The sequence below is a fragment of the Brienomyrus brachyistius genome, chromosome 7 (genome assembly GCF_023856365.1).
Source record: "Brienomyrus brachyistius isolate T26 chromosome 7, BBRACH_0.4, whole genome shotgun sequence".
NCBI lineage: Eukaryota > Metazoa > Chordata > Actinopteri > Osteoglossiformes > Mormyridae > Brienomyrus > Brienomyrus brachyistius.
In genome coordinates, this window is record NC_064539.1 from 1602501 (window position 1) to 1627002 (window position 24502).

Sequence of the window (24502 nt, forward strand, 5' to 3'; positions counted from 1 at the left end):
CACAAGCACAGGTTCACTGGAATGCTTTATTTTTCATGTATCCGATCATGTTCTCCTTTAAGACATTCAAGGTTCAAGACTTGTTTGTTACAGGTATGAATGTAGTGGTACACCAGCAGTAAAATGAAAACACACACACATACAGAGGTGAGAGCAACGCTTGGGGTCAGAGCACAGGGTCAGCCATTTATCCAGCACCCCAGAGCAATTTTCCGAGGGGTTAAGGCTTTTGCTCAATAGAGATGTGACTATTTTTCTGATGACGGGATTGGAACCAACAACCTTTCAGTCACTGGTTCACACTGAGCCACACACCACCATGCAATTGCAAAGGAAGCGTCAGAGTTAAAGGTCATTTCCGCTGCAGCTGAAGCTCAGACACGACGGAGCAGAGATCAGAAAGCGCTATGGACTCGCCATACCTGGGAGGTGAGCTTACAAAGCATGGAGAACCTGCTATGGCCTGTGGCCTCCTTCAGGTACCCTTCCCCGATGAGCTGCCTGGTCAGGGCCTTCCACCACACTTCCGGCCTGTTCCTGCCAGCCCCAAACAGGGGGTGCTTGCGGTAACTGTCGGGGAGCCTCTGAGAGCCCTGGAAGGAATGGTACACCTCGCTCACCCAGCCCCAGAACACATCTTACATTTCCATTCGAAGGGTCAGGGGTTCGAGAAGTCCACAAGTTAAAACACAAAATGTCTCTGTTGACTGAGACTCACTTCCACTCTGCTCATACGTTTGTGTGTACGTGGGTAAACATTTACAGAGTTTGAATTAAAATTTAAATGACACAAAGGAAAAATATTTTAATCTTGTGCTGCATATCCACCCATAGAGTGGATCTGTTATCAGTTTGAAGCAGAAATTTGTTGGGATTTGAGCCCAGTGCCATATTTTTCATGTATAAATCTGACCAATCACACAAGGCCAGAATGGTGAGTAGATAGCTCTATTTTCAATGTGAGTGTACTCAAAATAGAATACATTATAATAAAGCCAGGAATTCAAAATAAGATACAAATGAAAGTTCATTATACTATGTTAGCAAACCAGCTAAGGAATATAACATTTCTCTAATGTTATACTTTAAGCTGTAAGACATGGAATAAGTCATATCAGATATGCCAGTGTAGTGTAAAGAGTTAGCGATGCTAAATATCTGTAGCACAACTAAGGGATCCAGCAAGGGATAAATATACATGACATTACCCTACCACAGCATCCAGAGGTGTAAAGTTCCAGTCCAGAAAGTACAAATCCAGACCAGGATTTTGTTTCAACTAACCAGTTGAATACTCTGTGAATGATTCTTTGTACTCAACTGGTTGGTTGAAGCAAAATCTAGGTCTGGATTTGTACTTTCTGGACCGGAACTTTCCACCTCTGTTGGAATCTAACTAAACATCAGACATTTTCCATCACATTGCCGTGTTAGTGCTATATTGAGCAGATCATTTATTTTGTCTTCTTTGTTTTTCAGGTATAAAAATGAAAAACTTTTCTTCCATAGCTGATAAAAAGCTCCTTCATATTGATAGATTAAACAAATGTGATGCTTGGGGCACAGTATGCAGAACATGGTGTCAGGGCGGTGAGCCGGCACAATAATGGTATCATCATGCTGAGAGGAGTCCTGGCATATCGCTGTGGTGATAGACCCCTGGTGGGGCATCGGCAGGCAGACTCACCGAGCCCCGCAGCAGCAGGATGGGGACGGCCGTACCGAATCTCTCATTCAGGGCGCTCACAGCACTCATGAGGTCGTAGGCCTCCTTACCGAAATCATACTGCTGAGGTTTTGAATCCTCCATGCTGAAGCCACACGTGGCCCTGACAGGCAAGGACAGAGCAAAACTGAGCATCCACAGTGGCATAAAGCAAAGCTCGCTCACTGCAACTTAATGACAAACAAAACAAGCTACCAAAATCCTTAGCCGTGCGGCTGAACTTATAATCACTCATTAGCACTCGGGAAGGAGGCCATGTTGATCCAAAATCTGAAGCCGTTTAATCGTTTAATCGTCACCTTGGCACAGAATTGCAAGAATGACACGTTCATCATTTTACAGGACACCTACCCAGACTTACAGTTGTCACAACAAGCTTCCGTTTCCATAATGCCAGACGTGACTTTCCGCAGCTGTTTATCTTCAAAGTGAGAAAGGATGAGCCTAAAAGACAAATAACATGTAAGAGTCGCAGAAGCATTTTTGAAATATACACAAAAAGGAACAAGCATCTTGCAGAAGCGGTGCTACAGTCATGGAAATGTGTTGCCATTCAGCATCAAAATCCGAGAAAGAACTGCACTGGTCTCAGAACAGGCAATATAACTCGATAAAACCATCTGAAGGTGAGAAGTCACGTTTGGTAATTCAGGGTAACAGCTGTTAAGGTTCCGAGGTAAAGTGCATTACTAAAAAATGTGAGCACGATGGCATTCCAGCTGTTTCCAATACACACCTTCTTCTGCATTTGTAAGAGCTGAGGTACTGCTCCATCTTTGTCATCATTTTCATTTTGTATCCACGAAATCGGTCACTTTTAACCTTGCTGAGGAGAAACCTGTGGGGTGTTTTTTACAACTGAGAGTCAAGGTCATGGGCACAATAGCCTCTTCCCAAGATGCAACAGTATCTTCATTCTTGTATTAAACAATTTCAGATCCTTCAGTGAAGAGTTAAATGCCTCAAATGATGAAAGCTATTAGACACGGTGGCCGTGCATAATTAGAAATAGTTTAACTACCCAGAATCCCACACTGACACTGCTAGGAAACCACACCATTAGAAAAAAGAAGAAAAAAAAGAGTACTAACTTGTACCTTTGCTTGTCACTGGGACTGTACCCTCAAGGATCCGTCAATTGTACCCTAGCTGTTGGTAAATGTACGTTTTAGTCTAATTTATGGTACAAAAATGGGCTCTGAGGAACATCCCCAAGGTACAAATATGTTCATTTATAGTTAGGCTACATCTATAGTTAGGCTACATCTATAGTTAGGTTACATCTATAGTTAGGTTACAATTGGCAGAACCCTGAGGGTACAGCCCCAATGACAAGCAAAGGTACAAATTGGTACCCTTTTTTCTGACAGTGCAGCTCACCTGTTCAACACCATGTCCCCCGGCGCCCACAACACGTGGCAGGAGCTGGGTAGCCCGTCTCTTCCCGCGCGGCCAATCTCCTGGTAGTACGACTCCATCTCTTTTGGGGCGCCATAGTGTATGACCTTGCGGATATCGGCCTTGTTTATTCCCATTCCAAAAGCAACAGTGGCGACGATGCACTGAAATCAACAAAGACGCTGCATGTATTAATACACTAACACAAGACGCGGCCAAATGTCTCCCATCAGCTTGTGCATTTTAAAAGCATGAGAAGGCCACCTGGATCTCGTCTCTCATGAAGCGCTGCTGCGTCTCCCTCCGCTGCACGATGCCCATGCCCGCATGGTAAACACCGCACAGGACGCCCAACTTGTAGAGCTCGGACGACACACGCTCAGCCTCCTTCCTCGATGGGCAGTATACGATGGCAGAGCCATCGAATTCATAATCACCCCTGAAAGCATCGACATCGCCAATCGTTACAAAAATCTGGAGGCCATAAACAGGTGCACGTGTGTCGGTATTAAACCATAAGACCATGTCACAAGTGTGTTTTCAACAGTATGTGCTAAAACAGACAATATGTGCAATAAGCCAAAGACAGCACAGTACAACGACAAATCATCTAAGAAGATATTTATAATTGTGTGCAATTAGAATACGCAGTTACACAGATGCAGGTTGTGTGTCTGCATTCCATCCTCCAAGAAAAGAACTACCCAGAATTTCGGTCGCTATGAGAACTGACCCGAGGCCATTCTTTTTGATCAGAAACTGCTTCAGGTCCTGCAGAATGTCCCCAGACTTGCGCCGCACACCCAGAAAAATGTTGGGCCGGTCAAAAGAGGTGCAGGTGACCACGGGATCAACCAACTTCAAGCTCTTCACGATGTCATCGCGGACGGAGGGACTCGCTGTGGCAGTCAAAGCCAGGATAGGAACCTGGGTGCGCCAACAGAGGTATAAGGATGAGATCCTTTATCAAGTAAAAAATTATGAGCAGCAGCTACACTGAACCGTTTACTTTCAGCTTCTCTTTGAAGCATAGCTTCAGAACTTCTGAGTACAACAGCAAGTCCTCCTAGTAGGAGCTCAAAACACATTCTGTGACAGACTCATTTTCATCACAGCTGCAGGTGACTCACGTCGGCGAGAATCTTCTTCAGGTTTCCGAGGTTCCTGTATGCACCTCTGAAGTCGTGGCCCCACTCGGAAATACAGTGGGCCTCATCGATCGCGATTACCGAAATCCCTGGAGGACACACCAGCCATTCATTTCAGTCACTATTTCCTGCCATGTCCATCACACGACCAGAGAAATGGTGTCTCTGACTCACCAACGCCGCTGTCAAGCTGCTCCAGCAGCCACGTGTTTCCTGAGCAGAACTCTGGGGTCATGTACACGATTCTGTAACAGCCTCTGCGGATCAGAACACTCGCTCAGTACTTACCGCAGCTACCGCGATCCTCGTAAGCCCGGCCTATACGCTGTTTTGATAACAAGCTATACAAGCTATAGAGCTATACAAGAGCCTTGCATCACCTTAAATAGATAAAAGCTTAGATAGTGCTTCCACTGAAACAGTATAAAATCAAGTTGGAAGTCAATACTCCTTTTAAGCATCCCAGCTACACCGAAGCAGGGGTCAAGAAGTCAGACTTACTTCTTCACGCCAGCCATAACATTATTGGTCTGAGCTGATCCAAGAAAACAAGCCGGAATGTTGGACATCCTACAATAAAAGGGGGCAAAGTGCGTCAGAGAGACACGTCATCGGTATCCGTTTCCTGTGAAAAACTGACAGCCTAGATTGCTGGGTTAAGGGACCAGTTTTCACTCAGTGATGGCCTTCCAGATGTACAGGTTATTGCCATGCCTCAGCCGACATCGATAAAGGGTTCTACATCTTATCTGAAAGGGCCGTCATCAGCAGGTTTTGCAACCAAGCCCCACGTCTGCTATCAATACGTCAGCTGGTGTACGTTGTAGAAACCTCCTTTATAAATGGAGCAAATCATTCTTAAAAACGAATCTGGGCTCACGGCTCAGTATCCGCGGCCGACAGACGCACACGCCATCCACAGGGAGCCAATCATTTTTTTTTGTCCCAGCCATCTGGGGCCACTGGAGATTTTGGCTGAGCTGCTCGCAATTTTATCACATTGCGCGTTCAACACTGGCAGCGTACAAATCCCAGCCGATTCGCCCCTCAGGACAGAAGCGACGCGCATCCCAAAGACCATATGCCACACTCCATACTACTCGACTCCCTCACAAGACCCCAGAAAGCAAAGTTTTGGCCGCGGTCTTTCAAATGCGGAGCTGTAGCAGACAGGGGTTACCTACGTGAGCTGGAGCACCTGGTCCTCCATAAGAGCAATCAGGGGGGAGATGACGACACTGACCCCCCCGCAGTACACTGGGGGGAATTGGAAACACAAACTCTTCCCATAACCTTCAGGAGTGGAAATGACATGGTAAACACAATTAATTACCATCATGCACAAAACTGAACTTCAAGCCACCTGCATCCACTTATTAAGCCCAGAATGTCATGTTAACTTTCCCTGCAATACCCATAATTTATTTTACCAGCAAAAAAAAAAGTGACTCGGGTGCTAATTCCTCAAATTCATCAGCATCATCTGAAACATCTGACATCAAATTGATTTAAGGAAACTGGAACTCATTCTGTGGCCATTATTTGTTCACTCAACCTTCCAATGCTTAAACTCTGCAGGATATGAAATACATGGAAAAGTGGTAAAAACCTGTGGTGTGCAAAAACTTAACTGGTAGTGTATGTTATAAATCTGTAGCTAAAATGCACAGTTAAAACAATTTTATTCTCTGGGTAGAGCCAGGTGGAACAGGAGCCACGCTGGCTGAATCCATCCCAAAACTGCATCATCTACCTCCGCTAATGTCTCCTAGTAACAAAGAGATGATAAATACTGAATATACTGAATACATGCAAATATATGGCAGGAAAGTATTCAGTACAAAAACAAATCTGAACAGTTTCCAAAACTATCAATTACATAAATGCATTTCAGTTCATCAAATGATTTAAATTTATTTAAATTTATTTTTAGGATTGCTTGCCATAAATATTTCAGAATAAACCAAAACTGGCTCAGTATCTTGCAGGCTTAGAATGTGATCATGATGTGCTTCAGGGTATTTGTCTTTAAGTAAGGAGCGACTCCATGAAAAGTGCTATTTGGACAGACTCCGCCACTATTGCACACAAGCTGTTTTTATTTTTTAAGGAATGCATTAAAAGAAGACAGACCTGAGGGAAGCACACACACGACAACACATCAAAGTTTCAGGCAACGTTTGATTACATAAGGCTTTTTAGGTCCTTCTATCCATCGATTCTTTTCCAGGATCAATGATCCACGGTGAAGAAAGAGCCTACGAATTGCGGCAATGTCCGTCACGGGGGCGCGCTCGATACCACACACTATTTTTAGACACCACCTTCAAGGCTGTGGACTGTGGGAGGACACCAGAGTGCAGGGAGGAAACCCACACAGGCACAGGTCGAACACAGGCTGCAGCAAGTGCTAATAGCCCCCCGGTCTGGGTGTTTTCAGCGTTTCAAATCCCAGAACTCTCAGTAAGAGCCACACATCTAGTGAGGTAAATATGGCATGGAAATCTGCCCTAGCAAACAAATAAAGAAAACACAGTATCCTCCATTTATCAATTCCTAAACAGATGGGTCGTTCTTCTGCTAAGCAGGAAACGTCCCTCGATTTCCCCCCTTCACACTCTCATGGGTAATCGTCATAAGGACTTTGTCAATCATCATTAAGCATGAGAGGAACTCACCTGTTGCCATGACGACAAGATTGTCTCTCCTTTCATTCAGAATGGAGTAAATTGCTTTCCACTGTACACTGACAAGAGAACAAACCATTTTTAAGACCAGGGGAAAAATAATCTGTCAGTTGAAATGCAAATTGTATCCCCAAGCATTTACTTGGACTTTAGAATGAATTACTGATCTCCAAGTGTCAAGTGTGCCTGCAATGAGATAATACTGCTCTGCAATTTATTTGCATTATATTACTAATTTGTGTGAAAATCCTATGCAAAGTGACCAAGGTGGCTATCGAAACAGGTGTTAATAGTGATACACTGGTGGGGGGAAAAAAGCAGGAGTCATTTTCATCTGCAACAGACTGCATCTAAAATTCTTATTTAAAAAATCTGCGTGTGTCCAGCATGAGGGTAGGGGGGCATGGATCCCATATCCCAGGCCACAGCAAGCTGCACGGGGACGTCCCTGTAAAGAATGCTGAGGAACTTAGCCAAACCACAGCAGTTAATCTCACAGCACAGCACCCAAATATAACCAGATTTAAAAAGCAATAAAAACACAAACAAACACTCAATGCAAGATAATGTTTGAATGGAACCAAGATGTAGACAATTTTAATGAAAATTCAGTTGCCAGGCCTTGTCCCTACTGAAAAGCATTGCATGATTAATTCAATATTAAAGGAGAGCTAGGAAAGACAAATAAAATATTAAATTTTGCATTCTATCGAAAAAGCTCTGCATTTCAGACTTAGGCCTCAAGGTCCTATTGGACAAATCTCAGCCGGAAAAATAAGCAGCTAGACTTATGTACTTAATGTCCTATTATTTTACTTTTCCTATGTTGAATAAAAGTTATGGTAATGAACAATTTTGATCAATGCACTGCAACACATTCTTCTGTAAGATTCATTTGGACTATATGGTGAAACAGGAAGTGATGTCAAAATGGTTTCTGAGATTTAGCTAAACGTTCTCAGATCTCTTGTCTGTTTGACACGAAAAACTTGATGTAAAAACAATCCCTTGTGATCTGGACTCAGTCTGATGACGGAAAAAGGATAACGGGTGAAAGAGTAACTCTAGGACAGGGGTAGGGAACCTGATCCATGGGTGCAGGTTTTTGGGATGGCCTCTCAGTCAGCCAATAATAAAGCAGCGATTCTCAACTCCAGTCCTTGGAATCCACTGTTATTGGCTGACTGAGAGGCCATCCCAAAAACCCGCACCGGCTCTCCATGGATCAGGTTCCCTATCCCTGATCTAGGAGAAGACCACAAATCACATATTAAAAATACCCCGAAAATATGTAATTGTGCAAAGAGTTGTGTATATATATATAATAGGTATGATGATTAAAAAAGATGACAATGATAGTGATATTACTCACGGTTTGAAACTGGAATGGCCAAAATACTTTTTCAAACACTTAATTTGTTCTGAGTTTGGTCCTGGAATGGAAGGATCTAGAAGGGAGTATAAAAATCACTGGGCTCAAGTGAAACATGAAAAAGTCGCAACATTATGAGAAATTCTCTCTAAAGGTTATTACTGAGTTCCCCAACACTATTGATTTCACTGGACCTGGGGATGCTTCCGATTCATTCTTTTTCTACTGGCTACAGCCAGTGTCACCTTTACGCCAAAAGAATGCATTGACAACATCTATAACATCAGTGCAAAAACATATTAAGCAATGCAAGCAGCACAAAACCAAAAGCTCCTACTTAAAGCTTTGATGCCACAAGGCGCGTTTAATGTATAATTTGGAGGATCAGACGCTGATCCAGTGGATCTCCGCATGCCGCCCAAATGAAGCTGCGCTAATTATGTCAGGCAATTAGTGAGAGCATTTCAAGTACTTCTCTTGGCTGCCAGCCTGATGTTCAGCAGAGCTCAACACCACCTTCATTTGCACTGAATAATCCACCTGAAACAGGAGTATGCGAGCATAACTACCGAAGCCCTCCTCCTCCTCTACTTCTATGCCCTCCTCTTCATCCTCATCTTCCACAGGTTTGGGAAATCCCCGTTCTTCCTCAACACGGCACTCCACTCCGTCCCCCTGGCAGAACAACTCCTCCGCATCTTCAGCACACTGCAGAGAACAACACCCAGACGTATGACTGCATGCCAGGCCTCGGCACAAGGCTTTCAGTCTACCCCGGTTGGGGGTGGGGGGGTGGGGGTACAGATCTCTAACAGCATGGAGGAAAACATTCCAGCATCTGCAGCAGAAGCATAACAGGGCAAACAGGGATATGCAAAACATGCACCGTGAACCACTGTGCTAATACAGCAAGCTCTAAGACTCAATTACACACTGAAATAAAGAATCTCATTATGAAGACTAGGATGTATGCCTTTTGCCAAACCACGCTAATAAAAGTCACCTGAAGCATCTCCTGATCCAGGTCTTCATCACCCTCAGTCAAACAAGAGAGATCTGCTGAATCATTCAAAGCTTTCTTGTCCTGGGGGGAGGGGGACTGTTAGGGCTAAACCACCTTCATTTAAAAATAAAACAAATAAACAAAAAGGGCAACAAAGTTCCCCAAAATACAGCCCCTAAACCACTGCTAGGGCCATACTGCTATGTATAGAACGACAGTGTATGTGTAAACACAGAACAATACATGGAAAAGAATTTTTAAAACAAAGCAAAATAAACCATGCAAGTAAGCAGACTGAAGCCTTCATCACCTGGAACTCCAAAGTACTCTGTTCCTCCATTTCTTCCTGCCAAGCTTGCATCTCCAGCATCTGGAGCTCATATTCGGATATATCCAGGGACATAACGCCCTCTCCACATTTAGGCTGACAATCCCTGACATCTTCCAAACCAGCAGATTGACGGGGAATGTTGAGATTCCCATCCACAATTCTGGAGGGTTCACATCCTGCAGCCGTTGCTTTTTGCGAGTGGTCTTGCTCCTCCACATCGCGCTGGCTCTTTGAGGTACACTGTGCCCTGTCACACCCCAACAGGGAGTCCCTTAAAGCTCCAAGCTTCACAGCCATGTCATCTACAACCTCTGCAATACTGCAAGAACAACAAGATTCAGGTTTACCGCTGTTCCCTTATTACTTAACTATAACTATAACTATTGTTTTCATGTGAACTGAAGGACATGACTAGATGCAACTGGAAGCAGCTAGAATGTCACACCTAGGAATGACACTGGGGTCCTCAGGAACATGATGTGAAAGTTCCTCCATCTCAGAGGCCAAGCAGAGCAATTTCTCCTTGATTGAAACTTGTGAAACAGTTTCTATACAAAAAAAATAAAAGTGATTTCAGACTAATATGGAGGAACTGAGTAATGATCTATGACTAATCTACATCCCCAAGACAAAAAAGTAGGAAAAACAAACTCTCTACAGGTAGCTGAAGAACGTTGATAGTGATACTGCAATACCTTCACTAGAGTATAAAAAGCTGCAGGGGCTCAATGATGTGTCACTTTTAATGGTTACTCACCAGGACTCATCGTCTGCAGTTTATTATAAACTATCAGTCCAGCCTGAACAAGAAAGCAGAGGTTCCAGTGAGCATATAATCAATGTCTATTATTGCATCTGGAGATGATACAGAGGGATTTTTATCCACAACGTAGTTCAGCTTTTCCCTCCCTCATCTCCCCCAAACCCAGTCATGCTCACATAAGCGTCCGTAGCTGCATATCTCTTCTGCTCCTCCGTGAGATCGAAATCGTTCCATGAACTGCAGCGGACATCCCGGTCCTTCTTCAGCTGCTGGTTGAACAGATGCTTCACAAGCCCATCCAGGCTCCACTTCTCCGCACACCTGAGCTGGAGACAGCAGTAATGGCCATGGAGAAAACACCCCACCACACATCTCCATCTCATCTGAGCAAGAGACCACCACAGCATCCAACAAGTGAGGGCAAAGAAACCAGACAGCAGAAGCTCTCAAAATCCTTTCAACATCAACTGTACAGCACACTGGCATCTACATTTTAAACAGTATGTCATAAACAAATAATTCTAGTAAAACCAATACATGTACAGAACTAAATCACCTTTGGTTCACTTATGGTCTGTTTGAAGAATGCTGACACATTCATGTTGGCCCAAAGCAAAAATTATACCAAAATCATCACCTATTACAATAGAATAGAATGACTTTGTCATTGCACATTTTCTTGCACATCGACATTTGCAAAGCAGTCCCTAGAATGTGCATATCTAAACATTACAATATAAAAAAATGTACAGTGAAGAAATATGACCCTAGAATACAAATTGTTCATCTCAAAAAACAGGCAAATCTTAGAGGTTTACTTGCATCCTAGAGAGACACCAAGGGTTTTGTAAGGCCATAACATCTCAAATGAAGAACTGGGCATTTCCTGCTTTCAGCCATTACATTTTCACCACTATAGCCTGGTCACATGACCTAGTTAGTCACTCGGGATAAGTGTGTGAATTATGTCATCAGATGGGTGGGATAAAAGGTCAAGGAAAGTTAAAACAGGTTCATCCTGCGTATTATGCATTTGGACTCATTTCACTTCTTACACTTGCAAGGTGCAAAATGAATAAGCGTCCATTTCAAACTTACTTTTTCATTTGCCAAGTCTGTCAGTTCCAGGAAATTCTTTAATTTGATATCAAAATCACTTAAAAGTCTCCACATGTCACCTTCAATACCCAGCCCAACCTTTTTGATGGTGTCATCCTCTAGTAACATCTTCAGACCAGCAGGAAACCCTGGAGAAAAATTACAAAAGGGATAAACATAGCCTCGTATTTGCAGATTGTGCCTGTTTGTTTGGGTCTACAATCCCAATTACCCCAAATGAGCCACTGAATTTTAGAATATATCACCAACAAATGTGCAGGGTAGCTACTGTATGATCTCAAGGCAACACAAGATCTGAATTTCAATACATTAAAAAAAACAGATATCCGCAATTCTGCCAGTTTCTGTAACGTGAAAATGTTTTTCAAACCATAGATGTCCTAAAACGAATACTAATGAATGATAGAGCAAAACAGGAAGTTAAAAGGTCAACAGTACCAGAAATCCCTGCACAAAAAATAAAGAAATCTATTTGTTGCACTTCATCGATTGATGCATTTGACTGACACGCGCATTGAAACAAACCTAGCATGGAGGAGAGATGAAAGAGATAACATTTCTGCTCAGAAACACACAGCTGGATGAGAGCAACTTTTTGCTTTTGTCCTTTAGTAAAGCTGGGTGGCCACTCCATATCAAAGCCCACTGCAGAAGCAGGTGTAAGGCAGGACCTGGGTGAAGACAAACAGGAAGCGTATCTTCAGTCAAGCTGTGAAGTTCACGCACATGCAGAGCCATCTGATCCGCCACAAAGTTAATTCATTTCACACCACCGCAAACGGTTTTCCATCGCTGTTAATCACACCCACGTACAAAAAAAACAAAAAAAAAACAAAACTGAAAACCAAACATGAAACATTAGCGTATAAATATTTAGAAGCTGGTAGCATGGATAATAAGAATCAGCATGCTGGTATTTTTCTTCATTTACTTAGCATTTAAAGGATGACTTTATAGCCTAAGCAGATGATGGATACATTGGGATCATCAAGGGGCTTGGATGCAGGTATATGACGGTTTTATGGAGAGCTGTCCGGATATAGTGTGTGGCCAAAGTGACAGACAGAAAGGCAGAAAGCTTCTCAGACGTGCTTAATAAAAACACGCCACCAGTTTCATGATACCAGTCCCAAACCCAAAGTAACTTAATAGCAATTTATAATTTTTAAAGGCACAGCCCAAATGTAAATTCGTACAGTAGCCTAACAAAAGTCTGAATGATAAAAACAGCATTTATCAATTGTTCTTAAAAAAAAGAAAAGTTAGTTATCATACAGTTCTGGAATTTCAGGGAGGATCTCTTACAGGATCACCATTTGTAATTCTCAGTTTCTTCCCAGACTGCCCATTCATCACTTGGTTTTGTCTCAGAAAACTGATGGTTCCACAAAGAACAGTAATTATTGTGGAAGAAATCTATTACAGATTTTCCCAATAACCAATTAAAATGAATTATTGCTGCTAGGAACAGATTTTTTTCTATGGAACAGAACTAACATGCAGTCATATGTAGTGGAAATCTGAGCTTCAAAATAAAAGTTCAGCAATAAAAACATTTGTATTTAGAGAATTTGACAGCCAAATGACAATGATGCAAAGACCGCCTACAGCGAGCCCCTGAGATCTGGTTAGTCAATCAGTGCTAATTCATAAAATATTCATGAATGACATTAGCGGCCAAAGAAAGCCATGGTGTGGATGGTGAAGGTGCGCATGTTCAATGAATGTAGTAAGCAAAACGGACCTGTTTTTGGGTAAAATTTTACACACTTAAAAAACAAAGAACAAAATTTTTTGCTCCTACCTTTAAGTTGTATGAACATGTTTTGTTTGCCAATTTCCGAAAGAATCCAGCTACTATGTGTGCACCTGTTATATATATATATATATATATATATATACACACACTCTTGAAATGAAACAATTTAACTGTGGCACATAAGGGTGTATTTTTTATGTTCACTATTCATATTTAACATTAACATTTATAACAATAATTCTATAAAGTATTGTGTTACGCAAAATTAAATATTTTTTACATTAAACAAAAACAGAATTAAAAGAAAATATTTTACATAAAATTACAAACAAAAAAATTACATTTTAATAATGCTGTGGCATTATTTAAATAAATGCCATTATTTCCCATGTCATTTTAATAAGTTATAAATATGCCTTCTGTTAAAAGTGTTAACAAGTTAGTCACTTGAGACTACTTCAGGCATTTCTAAATAACTAACCAGGAGTGTAATACTGAAGGTCCTTCAGGCACCCAGTGGGACACCTAGGCCAAGCCAAGAGTGTTGTACAAGAATTGCATCAATGATATTTTTCTGTTAAAAGGAATAATACTGGCCAAATATGAAAATTAATATTAAATCAGTATAAAAAAATTCAGCCAAGTCTGAGTCAGAGCTTCAGATTTTCTTTCACTGGGTAGGTGCAAGCTTCCTCGCTAAGATAATTAAAGTGATCTAATGAAACGAATACTTTTACTTGGGCACACTTGCCTGAGCCGACTGAAGTTTACTACTTTATGAATTATGATGCCTCCTCACCATGGCAAGGGCACAATATGCATTTCTAATGTCCACTGTGGGGAAGCTGCCTGCTGCTAGCTCAGTTACATAGGTCCAAAGATAAAACACAGAGAACACCAGAAGTAAAGAGGTATTTTCAGAAACACCAGATGCCAATGGTCTGGCTTAATCTTCAGGCATTGGTATTGCAGCTAACCTAACAGTTAGCTCCTATGTGAGATATACCTCTGACAGATACATTTCTGCCTTTCACCTATGGAAAATAAAGTCACAAACCGCTACCCATGAGTGATTCAGAAAAGCTCACCCATGCATTCAATAACAAGAAGCTGGATTATTCTAAGGCTCTGCTCTCTGGCTACACAAATTCGTCTCTGAAGTGAATCAGATGTAACGCAGCTGGAGTTCGAGCCGCATGTGAAATGCACGGACGTTTCAGACCCATAGGCACCTCCCTACACAGGCTAGCCCGCAAATTTAGTGCCGAGCATAAAATACTGCTACTCTTCATTCAAGGTCAAAAATATCCAAAGAAGATTAAACATCTACTCCTTCCATACAATCCACCCAGATGACTTTGTTCCAAAGATATTAGTGCAACAAAAACTAAGAGGACACAGGGTAGCATAGCTGTAGTCGTGTCATGCAGATTTTATAAAATGTACACTGTATGTGTACAGGATATACATAGAATATTGATGTAGCAAATACTCTGAAGAATTACCATGAATCACTAAAATGGTTAAACATTGGTTAAAAAAAAAAACACTGGAGGCAAGCATATAAAAACATAGCAAACACTAATGCATTAATTAAATGCTTGACTGGTATTTGATACAAAGACCACACAACATATTACCTTAAATCCTCAGACAAAAAGGAGCAATCGTTTTTCTCACAGCTGTAGACAACCGTACCACTAAATTCCAGATACTGCAGACTGTCTTCCAAGATGTTTTTTTTGTACAAACTTTTTTGAGTCTGAAATTCAAAATAAACTATTAAGTCTTAAGTAACATTATTACAATCAAGTTAGATTAGACACCATTGATTCTCAGACGTACCTGCAGCATAGAGTTATACATAATGATTTAATCATAATGAAAGCAACGGTAAGTTTTGTTTTTATTCATTTTCAAATAAATTAATATTAAGATGGAACATCTACCAACAAAAAACGGACCCAAAAATGATCAACTGCATTGACCTGATTAAACTACAATAATTATAAACAGTGACGCCACACGTGAGCGCTTTTACCTGCTTTTGCCCGCTGTTGCCATGGTTTCCTCCCTTTGACATCCACTGTGGTAATACCCTGTCCGCCATGGATTAATAAAACCTTAAATAAGGAAGAACAAAGTTTAAGGTCATGACAACAGGAAAGACCCTATCCTGAACATGTTAATATGTGCAATATGTCCAAGCACATCAAATGCTTTCCATGTTAAAAAAAAAAAACTTGCGACATAAAAACCTTCAATTACCTACCAACTTGTAGTGGTGGTTGACTTCACTAACTTCTTGTTTGCGAGATTTCGCTAGCTAACAATACCACAACTCCTCTGTGCGGGAATGCGACAATCATTTACTTTCATTCGCAACTTTGTCATAAATGTTACTGATCAGTATCTAGTTTTTTATTCATGGGTTACATCTCTAGCTGTTTTACTGCGTAGCTGGGATTCCATCATTCGAAAAATGCCTTCTACTTTACAAAAACAAATAAAGGGCCAGTATCTAAAATCTAAAGACACTAATAAGAAGGAAGAGAAAAGGGATATATATATATATACAGGAATCCAGCGAACGGTGCCGAGCGCCGGGCACGACCCACTCCCGCCATATGGAAACTTCCTCCTTCTCTGTCGCGCGTAAACTACGTCACGGCGCGCGCCCCCGCTAAACTAGCTACTGCCGCCGTAGCCTTGACCGAAGGTGTAACCTGACATGTGGCCGGCGATGCGGCTATCGCGCACTTGCTGTCCCGATGATTAATTTTCCAAAATGACTGTGAAACAGCAAATATTGCCTATTTTTTTCTGATTTTAGCATTAAGGCCGGCGAATTGTCAGAGCAGCGCCCTCTAAGGACACCGGGGATTGGGTGATTCCCCCTCGCGTTTCGCGTTTGGCAGCCTGGCTTAGCTGTCAAGCAGACCGGGAGGAGTGAGTGACGGGGAGAGAAGAGAAGAGGAGAGGCTGATCGAGGCAGTCATTTGTGACATGCAGCGTGTCGCCTGACCTTTATAATAGGACAAGGAAAAGGCCGTAAAAACTGATGACAACTAGGATTGCGGGTTTCCCCCCCGAGTCGGTCCAGGCATTCCGGGGATTGTGACTAAATGGTTTAGTAATCGTCGGCGCATCGCCGGTAATGGAGAGGCGAGCGGTCGCGCTGCTGCTACTGCTGCTGCTGATTTGCGGGGGAAATTGAATCAATGGCTGATAGCAACAGCAGAGGGATGGAGAGGAACAGGGGGAGGATGGCGCCGGACTCGGCTCCCCGGGGCGTGTATCCTCAGCAGTACCTTCACCCCGGCGTGCAGGGCATAGAGATCCAGGAGCTGGCCTCGAAGCGCGTAGACATCCAGAAGAAGCGCTTCTACTTGGACGTGAAGCAGAGCGCCCGGGGCCGCTTCCTGAAGATCGCCGAGGTGTGGATTGGCAGAGGCCGGCACGACAACATTAGGAAGAGCAAGCTGACGCTTTCCATGTCCATGGCCCCGGACCTGAGGTACTGCCTGGGCGACTTCATCGATTATTACGCCCACATCGGCCTGCGCAGCGCCCAGATGGCGCGGCCGGAGGAGCAGAGCAACGGCCAGAGCAGCCGGCCACACGATACGCGCCGGAGGCAGCCGGAGCACCATCCACACGGCGCGCCGCTCTCTCCGACCGGCTCCGGCGCATCTGAGGAGCACGCCCACCGGGTGCTTAAGAGCGAGTTCATCGAGCGGGACAACAGAAAATACTACCTGGACCTAAAGGAGAACCAGCGCGGCCGCTTCCTCCGGATCAGGCAGACTGTCAGCAGGGGACACGGTACCATGGGCTACTATGGCCAGGGCATTGAGCAGACCATCGTACTGCCCGCACAAGGGCTCATCGAGTTTCGAGACGCCCTGTCGCAGCTGATCGAGGACTATGGCGACGAGGACGCCGACGAGCGGAGCCGGGCCACTCGGAACCACGACGAGTCCCCGGAGCTGCCCGAGGCCGTGTCCTTCCGGGTGGACAACAAGAGGTTCTACTTCGACGTGGGCTCCAACAGGTACGGCGTTTTCCTGAAGATCAGCGAGGTGCGGCAGCCGTACAGAAACACCATCACTGTGCCCCTCAAGGCCTGGGCCAGGTTTGGGGACAACTTCATCAGGTACGAGGAGGAGATGCGCCGGATCTTCACTTGCCACAAGGAGAAGAGGACAGATCCCCGGGCTGACAGCGAAGACCAAGAGGATTGACGATGCCTTACACGGTAGACAGATCAGCCTGACCACGAGCTTCAGACAAAAATGGTAACATAGTTTATTAAAAAAAAAAAAATCCTCTTGAAGATGTACCTCTAAAATATTGTACTGTACGACTAGTCAACTAGCACTTTTAAATTTAATTGTTATGTTTCATTCATAAAACGTTTATGCCGTCAAGCTGAAGGGGGTGAGGCAAAAGAATAGCTAGTTCACTTTCGCACAGTGAAAATTATATGTCATACGCTATCCTAACCATTGCATCAGTTTAAATAATGAGTTAAATATTTAAGCTTTTAAGTCTGTGTGTGTGTATGTGTGCGTGTGTCTGTCTGTCTGTCAGTCTGTCTGTGTGTAGGTTTGTGCATTGCGCACGTTCCGATGCGTGTGTGTGTGTGTGTTTTGCTTGTCATTTCATGTATATGCGTATACAGATTTCAGTGTAGGTCTGTTTACCTCGCAGTTATGAGAAGAGGTTTTGAATATTAATTACACATTTTAATTTTAATATCCTTGTGGATTTTACATTCTAATCTGGTCCATCAATCTGTGCACTTTATGGAGTTTTGCTCATACTGAGTCGGCCACCCCGCGTCCTGTGCTCATTAGGGCCCTAAGCTGTTGTGTTGCCCTGTAGGGACGTCCATATTAAAAATGAAACACGGTCATATATTTCTCAGTTTATAGTTACATATCAACAAAGGTCATATAATATTTACGGCAAACAAAAAAAAAAACAAATCAAAATCTGTTAATGGTGTGTCATTTATAGTTCTTAGTCTCTGGGAAAATAAAAATCTACACTAACGAATGTGCAAATGTTACCCCCCTCTCTCGTTCTGTAGATATCAGGGAGATGTTGCTGTATTTGAGCATCAGCCTTTCTGATTTTGTACATTTGTTGAGCACACTGGTTGTTTTCATTTACCTTAAAGCCATTATCGCTCCAAATCCTACTTGAAATCTTAATCAGAGTTACTTGAAACACCCAAGTCATCATGTGGCTGCTTAATTTTTTTTTCTTTCTTGTTTGTATTTTAAAAACATTTGGTTTTGTAAGGAGATGCACAGACCCGAAGGTGAACGAGATCGTAGAATATCAGGCTGCCAGTACCTGCTGCCTCACAGCTGTTCCGTGTATTTGATGTCGATTTCGCTTGCATCACTGCTCGAACATTGAAGTCTGCTCTGTGTGTTTGGGTCATTGACAGTTAGAGCATAAATCCATGGTGCTACGAAACAGAGATGGGAAGTAAACTTTAGTCAGTCCATTTTAGGGAATTTTGAGGGTATAAATGAGCACGTGGTTATCTATTCTTTCTAGTGCCTCTGATAAGGTGGTTAGATTAACTCCCTTTGCATCTGCCCCCCCCCCCCCCCCCCAGGTAAAGCTGAATAGTGTAACCAGAGGACCAGCACTGAACGATCGGTTCACAAACAAGGTGCTTCTATGAACCCCATCAGATCTTTGGGTTATTTTAATGCAGTATACAGACTCCTGTGCAATCCCATACAATAACTATAACACTTGATAACTGCCAAAAATGGAGTGTATTGACTCGCCCCCTTATGACTGACATGTGCTGTGATTTTCTGTGTTTTGTCTGTATAACAGAAACGCTTTATGATAGCTTCTAGGTGCAATATCTTTCTGTTGCTTGTGTAGTTGGTGAAAGTACACACACTGTTTTATTTTCTCTGCCTATATCTAGCAGAAATTGTGCATGTCTTTTAATTCTGAATGAATGAATATTTTGTTTGAATAGACCCCCAAAACACATCATAAGCACACTCATTACCAAGACATTTGTTTATTTATTGACATGCTTTAGTGTGTTTATATTTCATTTTTTGACCCAGTAAAAAGCAAAATTTTTAAATATGTTACCATTTAGAAACATTTTAAAGATAATCTGAGTGATAGCAAACAGAGTATGCTAGTTTACAATAAACAATGAAGCTGTTCTCTGCCTTGAGAACAATGTTAGGGGCTGTCAGAGATAGAAACTTGAAACAGTCTGTCGTAATTTCTTTTCTACTTTTTCCCCATTGTTTGAGCTTGATACCAGTTTCATTTTCTGGTTTAAGAGGCTTCCGTTTATTAACACGGAGACAGGAAACATTAGGAAACGTCCTGAATATAGCTGAGCTCTACTTCAGATTGAACTCCATTCGAAAAGACAAAGTGTGTAAAGTGTTTTTGCTTTATTTACGCAGACATGCCAATGAAAAATAAAAAAAATCTACTCCCAGTACGGGATTCTTCTCTCCAGTTGCACTTGACCACGTACTATGTAACATGGAGAAGTTACGTAGTGCAATGAAGGGCTTTGCTGCATTTTATCTCAACATTTTGTGTGTAGAACTTCAGAAAATACCAGTTCTCCTGTTTGCCTTACCAGTGTAATGTGAAATAAGGCAAAACGTATTTTACTAAGTAACAGCATCACCCTATATTTTAATGACGACTGACAAAAAAAAAAAAACTAGTTTTTTTTGTTTCATTTTTTTGGTGGTGTTGGGGGGGGGGGGCTCAAGCTGCTTAATTGCAGTATATTAACTGCAAACCTGTTTTCTCTGCTAGGCCTATATAAAACTACTTGTTATTTCCTGCGAGGAACTGACGTGTTCAGCGTGCTGCATGTGTAGCAGCAAGTCCCTTTTTTGTCACAGTTTTTAAAAAGAGTTGTTATGCTGTCGCTGTTAAAACACGACAGTTTTGTGTGTTTTTTCTCTGATTGGTTGTCTATCGTTTACAGAGGGATGCTTAGAGAGCTGGTAGTGACGTGAAACCTTAACATTGGTTACCGTGTAAATATCTAAGTGGTAATTATATTGTTAAATCTAGTTAGCCATCTTCCTAACTAAGAATGGGTGGTTTCATATTTGAAAAGCACAAGAATAAGTTGGATGTATATTGCCACGCACCTGTATGTTCTTTGATAGACATTCCTAAAACCATTGGGTAGTTAATTGATAAATTGATCAATTAATTCATTAAGGGAATTTCCCACATAAATAACTATTCAAACCCTTTTCTCCTGATGAAACATCTAAGGCTTTGAGATGATTAAGTGCAACATTAGGACCTAAAGAGCACAATAGTCATGAAAATGTACCTAAATGTGTAGCTTAGCCTGAAACGATAGATGTTTTTGGATTTTTTTTCTCATTATTTTTGGTATGAGTGCAATGAAATATCAGTATTTTGAAATGTCCAAAATTGGTGTTTTTTTTTTATTAAAAAAACTAGCAAAAAATTGCTGTATAACTTTGTGACCTAAAAAGAAATCTGAAATCTAGTGTCAATGGTAAGGTACTTTACCATACTTAATGTATTCTAGCTATGGTTTGAAATGATATTTATTTATTTATTTATTTATTTTGGCCCGTGGATAATTTGTTACCTTGTTACCCATGTCATTTTTGGGTTCGGTAAGATTGGAATGTGTGGGAGATGCAGGGGACTACAGCTCTGCCTTAAAAACAATGTGCTCAGATCAGACATCCAGCATTTGGGGCGACAGGCAAGCATCCCATCCCAGAAGGAGCACTTTAAAACAAAGGGCACTTTCTTTCTCCTCTGCCTCTCTTGTGACCGGCTTGGAGGATGGACCCAAACCCATCTGTCAGTTTCCTCTGCTTATGGGATGAAAGAGACAATCCTTGCTTGTACAAGCCCAGGACACGCTAACCTGACCTTAGGGCACCATAGGCACAAACTTCGGTAATTACAGCCCAGAAGAAGGTGACCCCTAACTTTTTCCGAAGGGGTGTACTGTGTCTCCGTTTCACTTTTCGCTGCAGTGTTTACTGAACCACTCCGCTCCAGTGCTAAGACCTTAAGCGGAGCAGATCCACTCTCCCGGAAGAGTGTTTGTGGGCTCTGTCCGATTAGATGTAAAAGATATACCTGTATTTTTACACTAGTGATATATCAACAGCCGCCATTCCTGGCTTCTAGTAACCAGAGCAACCAAAAAAGAGAGGCGATTTCTCCTGTGAACGAGGTTCCTCGTATCAGCCTCGTTGGCCTGTATGCTCGGAGCGCCTGACCATCCATTGACACCCATTGTTTGTGTTGCGTTTCGGAGTCCGTGTGTAATAATTTTTAATTACGTTTTGCCGCTGAACTGGGGCTACTCGCTCAGCTTTTAGGATTTCAAGGCTGCAGCGGTTTGACACAGCGCTAAATAAATTAGTTTGCAGCACAATCTGCGTTGATGCAATGTTGTGGCTTTGAGCTAGTGACCACGCACCGTCATTTAGAATAAAAAAGAACTGAACTCGGCTCTCTGAATTCTGTCTCGAAATGCTCTTGCGACCATCGCACTGGGTTACCCCGGCAGATCAGTACCAACGTAAAATATACAGAAAAGCACTTTAAATTTTATGTGCACATGGGGTTTTCATTTTCCCCATCAAACCATAAATACTTATCAAAACAAATCTTATCTTACCTGAAGATAGAACTTTTAATCTTGTTCGTATAAAGAATTTATTGATTGAAATATAATATATTTAGCTTTATTTAGAACCCAAAAGTGTAATATCACTGTTTTGTATTGTATGCTTTTTGAAGTTTGTCAGTTCTTGCCGAGGGCGGATCGGTTGACGGATATTCTTTGGTTAGACTTTTTATGAACGAGAGTGCTGGTGACTCCTTAAAAATATTTTTCACAAAAATTAATTTCAAAAATATAATCTGCGTATTTATTTTACTGGAAATCATTATTTACAATGATTTCTTAATAATGTAGCTACTGAATTTCTTTCCGGGAATTTCAGTAATCAAATTATGACACAATCAAGTTGAAAGTTGAGTGATTTGTAAGAGTCCAGTACTGTTGTCGCATAAATAGGCACCGGGACGCAGAAAAGAATCCATGATTTCTTGTGAACTTCGACACGTGTTGCATGACCATATTTCTTTTCATATTTCATTTAAAGGGAATGACTTCGCGAACCGTGGAGATTAACGGTTTAGCTGCTCATATTCGTCTCGAAAATCTCAACATCACATGGACTGTTACACTCAAAGAAAATGTCTCCATCATTTAAGCCTTAACAATGGTTTTATTACACTGTTTTTGTTAAGGAGCAGTTAAATGTATTACCTTTGCGTTACCAGTGTAAGGGGCAACTGAGATGACACAGAAATGCTTGCAGCAGAACATCGTAGCAAAAAACCAAATAAGTTATCCTGAAAGATATCCGGTGTCTGAGACCCACAGTCCGCGGCTAACAACAAACATAACCGACACAGACCACAATTCGCCTCTTTAGATATATAACGGAGTCGTGTACGTGACGTGCTGTGCAGGTATGGATATTAAAGAAGCTTTGTTGGCCTTTATTTATTATTAGTATTATTATTACTATTATTATCACTATTCTTTTGATTTTGTGTTTATCATGCATTTCTGCAACAGTGGGAATTTAGAATTATAAATGTTTGATAAAGATTTAAAAACGGTGAAACACAGTGTTTTAGTGTATCTTGGGGTAAACGATTGTGTACAACATAGCTTGTCCTCCTATAGTCCTATATTATATTATAAGACTCAAAACAAGAAAGCAATTGTTCTATATTCTAGCACTTTCTTTAACGTGTACTGTATTAGTTAATGTTCTACATGTATGGTACTGTATGAATATTCATTAATTGCCTTGTAGTGTTTGTAAAAGGTTGCAACGTGTAGGATACGTATATGAGAAATCCCAAGGTTTTTTTGCATGTCAACAGTTGGGTCCAAACAACAAAAAAAGGAAAATACATTTCAAAAAAGTGGTGCTATATTCTATAATATAATGGTGCTTCTGTGGACTCCAACTGCATGCATGCCGATTAGGAAGTAAAAAAAAATGGAGAAAAAGATTTAAAAAAAAAAAAACTTGAAACTGAACATTTCGTTTGGTAACGGCGGTGGAGATAATGTCTTTCTGTTACGACAATTCAGTGTAACTGTAAAATATATACTCACTCACTGTGGTTATACATGTCTACGCTTCAGTGCTTACCGATCACCCCCCCCCCCCCCCCCATTTGTGTTTTCGTATTTGTTCATCTGGAGACCTGCCAATAGTGGCACCAATTTGTTCCTGATGTAAGACCTTTTTTTAACAAAAAAAATGTCTGTCGGTTGCCTGGAAACCCAAAAGCATTTCTGCAGTTGGGCGGACATTCCGAGCGGTTCTGTCGGCTGACAGCCGCGGCCCTAAATGCAGCTCGCGGATTATGCAGCCGGCAGTATGTGACCGGCTGCTGAACCCAACCTGTACGCCCCTCAATCAGCAAGTTCTGCAGTTAACCAGATCAGTGATGACTATTTACAGTTACCCTGCATTTGCGTCCTTTCCAAAAGATCTGTAGACAATCGTGACGAGTATGACAGTTTTCTATTGTTAGAATCGTATAATTTTCTTTCTTAAAGCAGCTTTTACATGTAGCAAGGTGGGGTGGAAGAGGGTGAGGAGGGGGCATATATCATAAAACGGAAAAAAAAATCAGAGCATAAAGGGAGAGATCCATGACAATAGCAGCTGATTGTAAGAAATGGAAGACGATCAATATCACCATAAATGCCATTACTTCATTTCTGTTTAATAGAATTTTTCAGCAGATCAAATGTATTCTCTGTTGTCACCATGATCACTTGGAAAGGAGGTAATAAAATCAAAATAAATGATTGCTATTCTGCGTTTCTTAGTCCGGGTGTCTGTTTTTCTTCCTACAAGTTCCACTAGAGGGCAGCATCACATGGTGGCCTTTGGCGGTGCTGCACGAGTTCTTTGATGGATGCCTGACCGATGAATTTTAACCATGACTTGACAGTTTATATTTTCGAATTTTTTTGGGAGATTTTAAAGGACATTTTAGATTATAACAAGCATGAAAGAAAGTTCTGAATTTGTTGAAACATGAAAGAATTTGTTCATTAGCACA

The 24502-nt window shown here is 41.8% G+C and overlaps 2 protein-coding genes across 7 annotated transcripts in view; one reads left to right on the forward strand and one right to left on the reverse strand.

Annotated features, from left to right (window-relative positions):
* The window catches only part of wrn (WRN RecQ like helicase), a 33194-nt gene extending 17213 nt beyond the window's left edge, over nt 1-15981 (reverse strand). For 4 of the 6 annotated variants that reach the window (XM_049021271.1, XM_049021274.1, XM_049021272.1 and 1 more), the window contains exons 1-24: nt 15579-15981; nt 15348-15429; nt 14947-15068; nt 12073-12218; nt 11527-11675; nt 10605-10754; nt 10423-10465; nt 10111-10213; nt 9645-9984; nt 9335-9415; nt 8901-9039; nt 8332-8407; nt 6951-7018; nt 5457-5565; nt 4774-4842; nt 4447-4529; nt 4255-4361; nt 3858-4051; nt 3389-3563; nt 3107-3288; nt 2463-2564; nt 2078-2170; nt 1688-1829; nt 423-593 (exon numbers count right to left, since the gene is read on the reverse strand). In XM_049021271.1, the coding sequence (XP_048877228.1) occupies nt 423-593; nt 1688-1829; nt 2078-2170; nt 2463-2564; nt 3107-3288; nt 3389-3563; nt 3858-4051; nt 4255-4361; nt 4447-4529; nt 4774-4842; nt 5457-5565; nt 6951-7018; nt 8332-8407; nt 8901-9039; nt 9335-9415; nt 9645-9984; nt 10111-10213; nt 10423-10465; nt 10605-10754; nt 11527-11675; nt 12073-12218; nt 14947-15068; nt 15348-15416 (2913 nt within the window). In that variant the 5' untranslated portion in view covers nt 15417-15429; nt 15579-15981. Of the gene's footprint in view, nt 1-422; nt 594-1687; nt 1830-2077; nt 2171-2462; nt 2565-3106; nt 3289-3388; nt 3564-3857; nt 4052-4254; nt 4362-4446; nt 4530-4773; nt 4843-5456; nt 5566-6950; nt 7019-8331; nt 8408-8900; nt 9040-9334; nt 9416-9644; nt 9985-10110; nt 10214-10422; nt 10466-10604; nt 10755-11526; nt 11676-12072; nt 12219-14946; nt 15069-15347; nt 15430-15574 lie in introns of those variants that run through there. The other 2 variants (XM_049021270.1, XM_049021275.1) reach the window with 2 other exon arrangements.
* A 5-nt stretch (nt 15982-15986) lies between these two features.
* purg (purine-rich element binding protein G) lies at nt 15987-24265 on the forward strand. The gene has a single exon (XM_049021318.1). The coding sequence runs from the start codon at nt 16528-16530 to the stop codon at nt 17548-17550; it is 1023 nt and encodes a 340-aa protein (XP_048877275.1). The 5' UTR covers nt 15987-16527; the 3' UTR covers nt 17551-24265.
* Nucleotides 24266-24502: the final 237 nt, after the last annotated feature.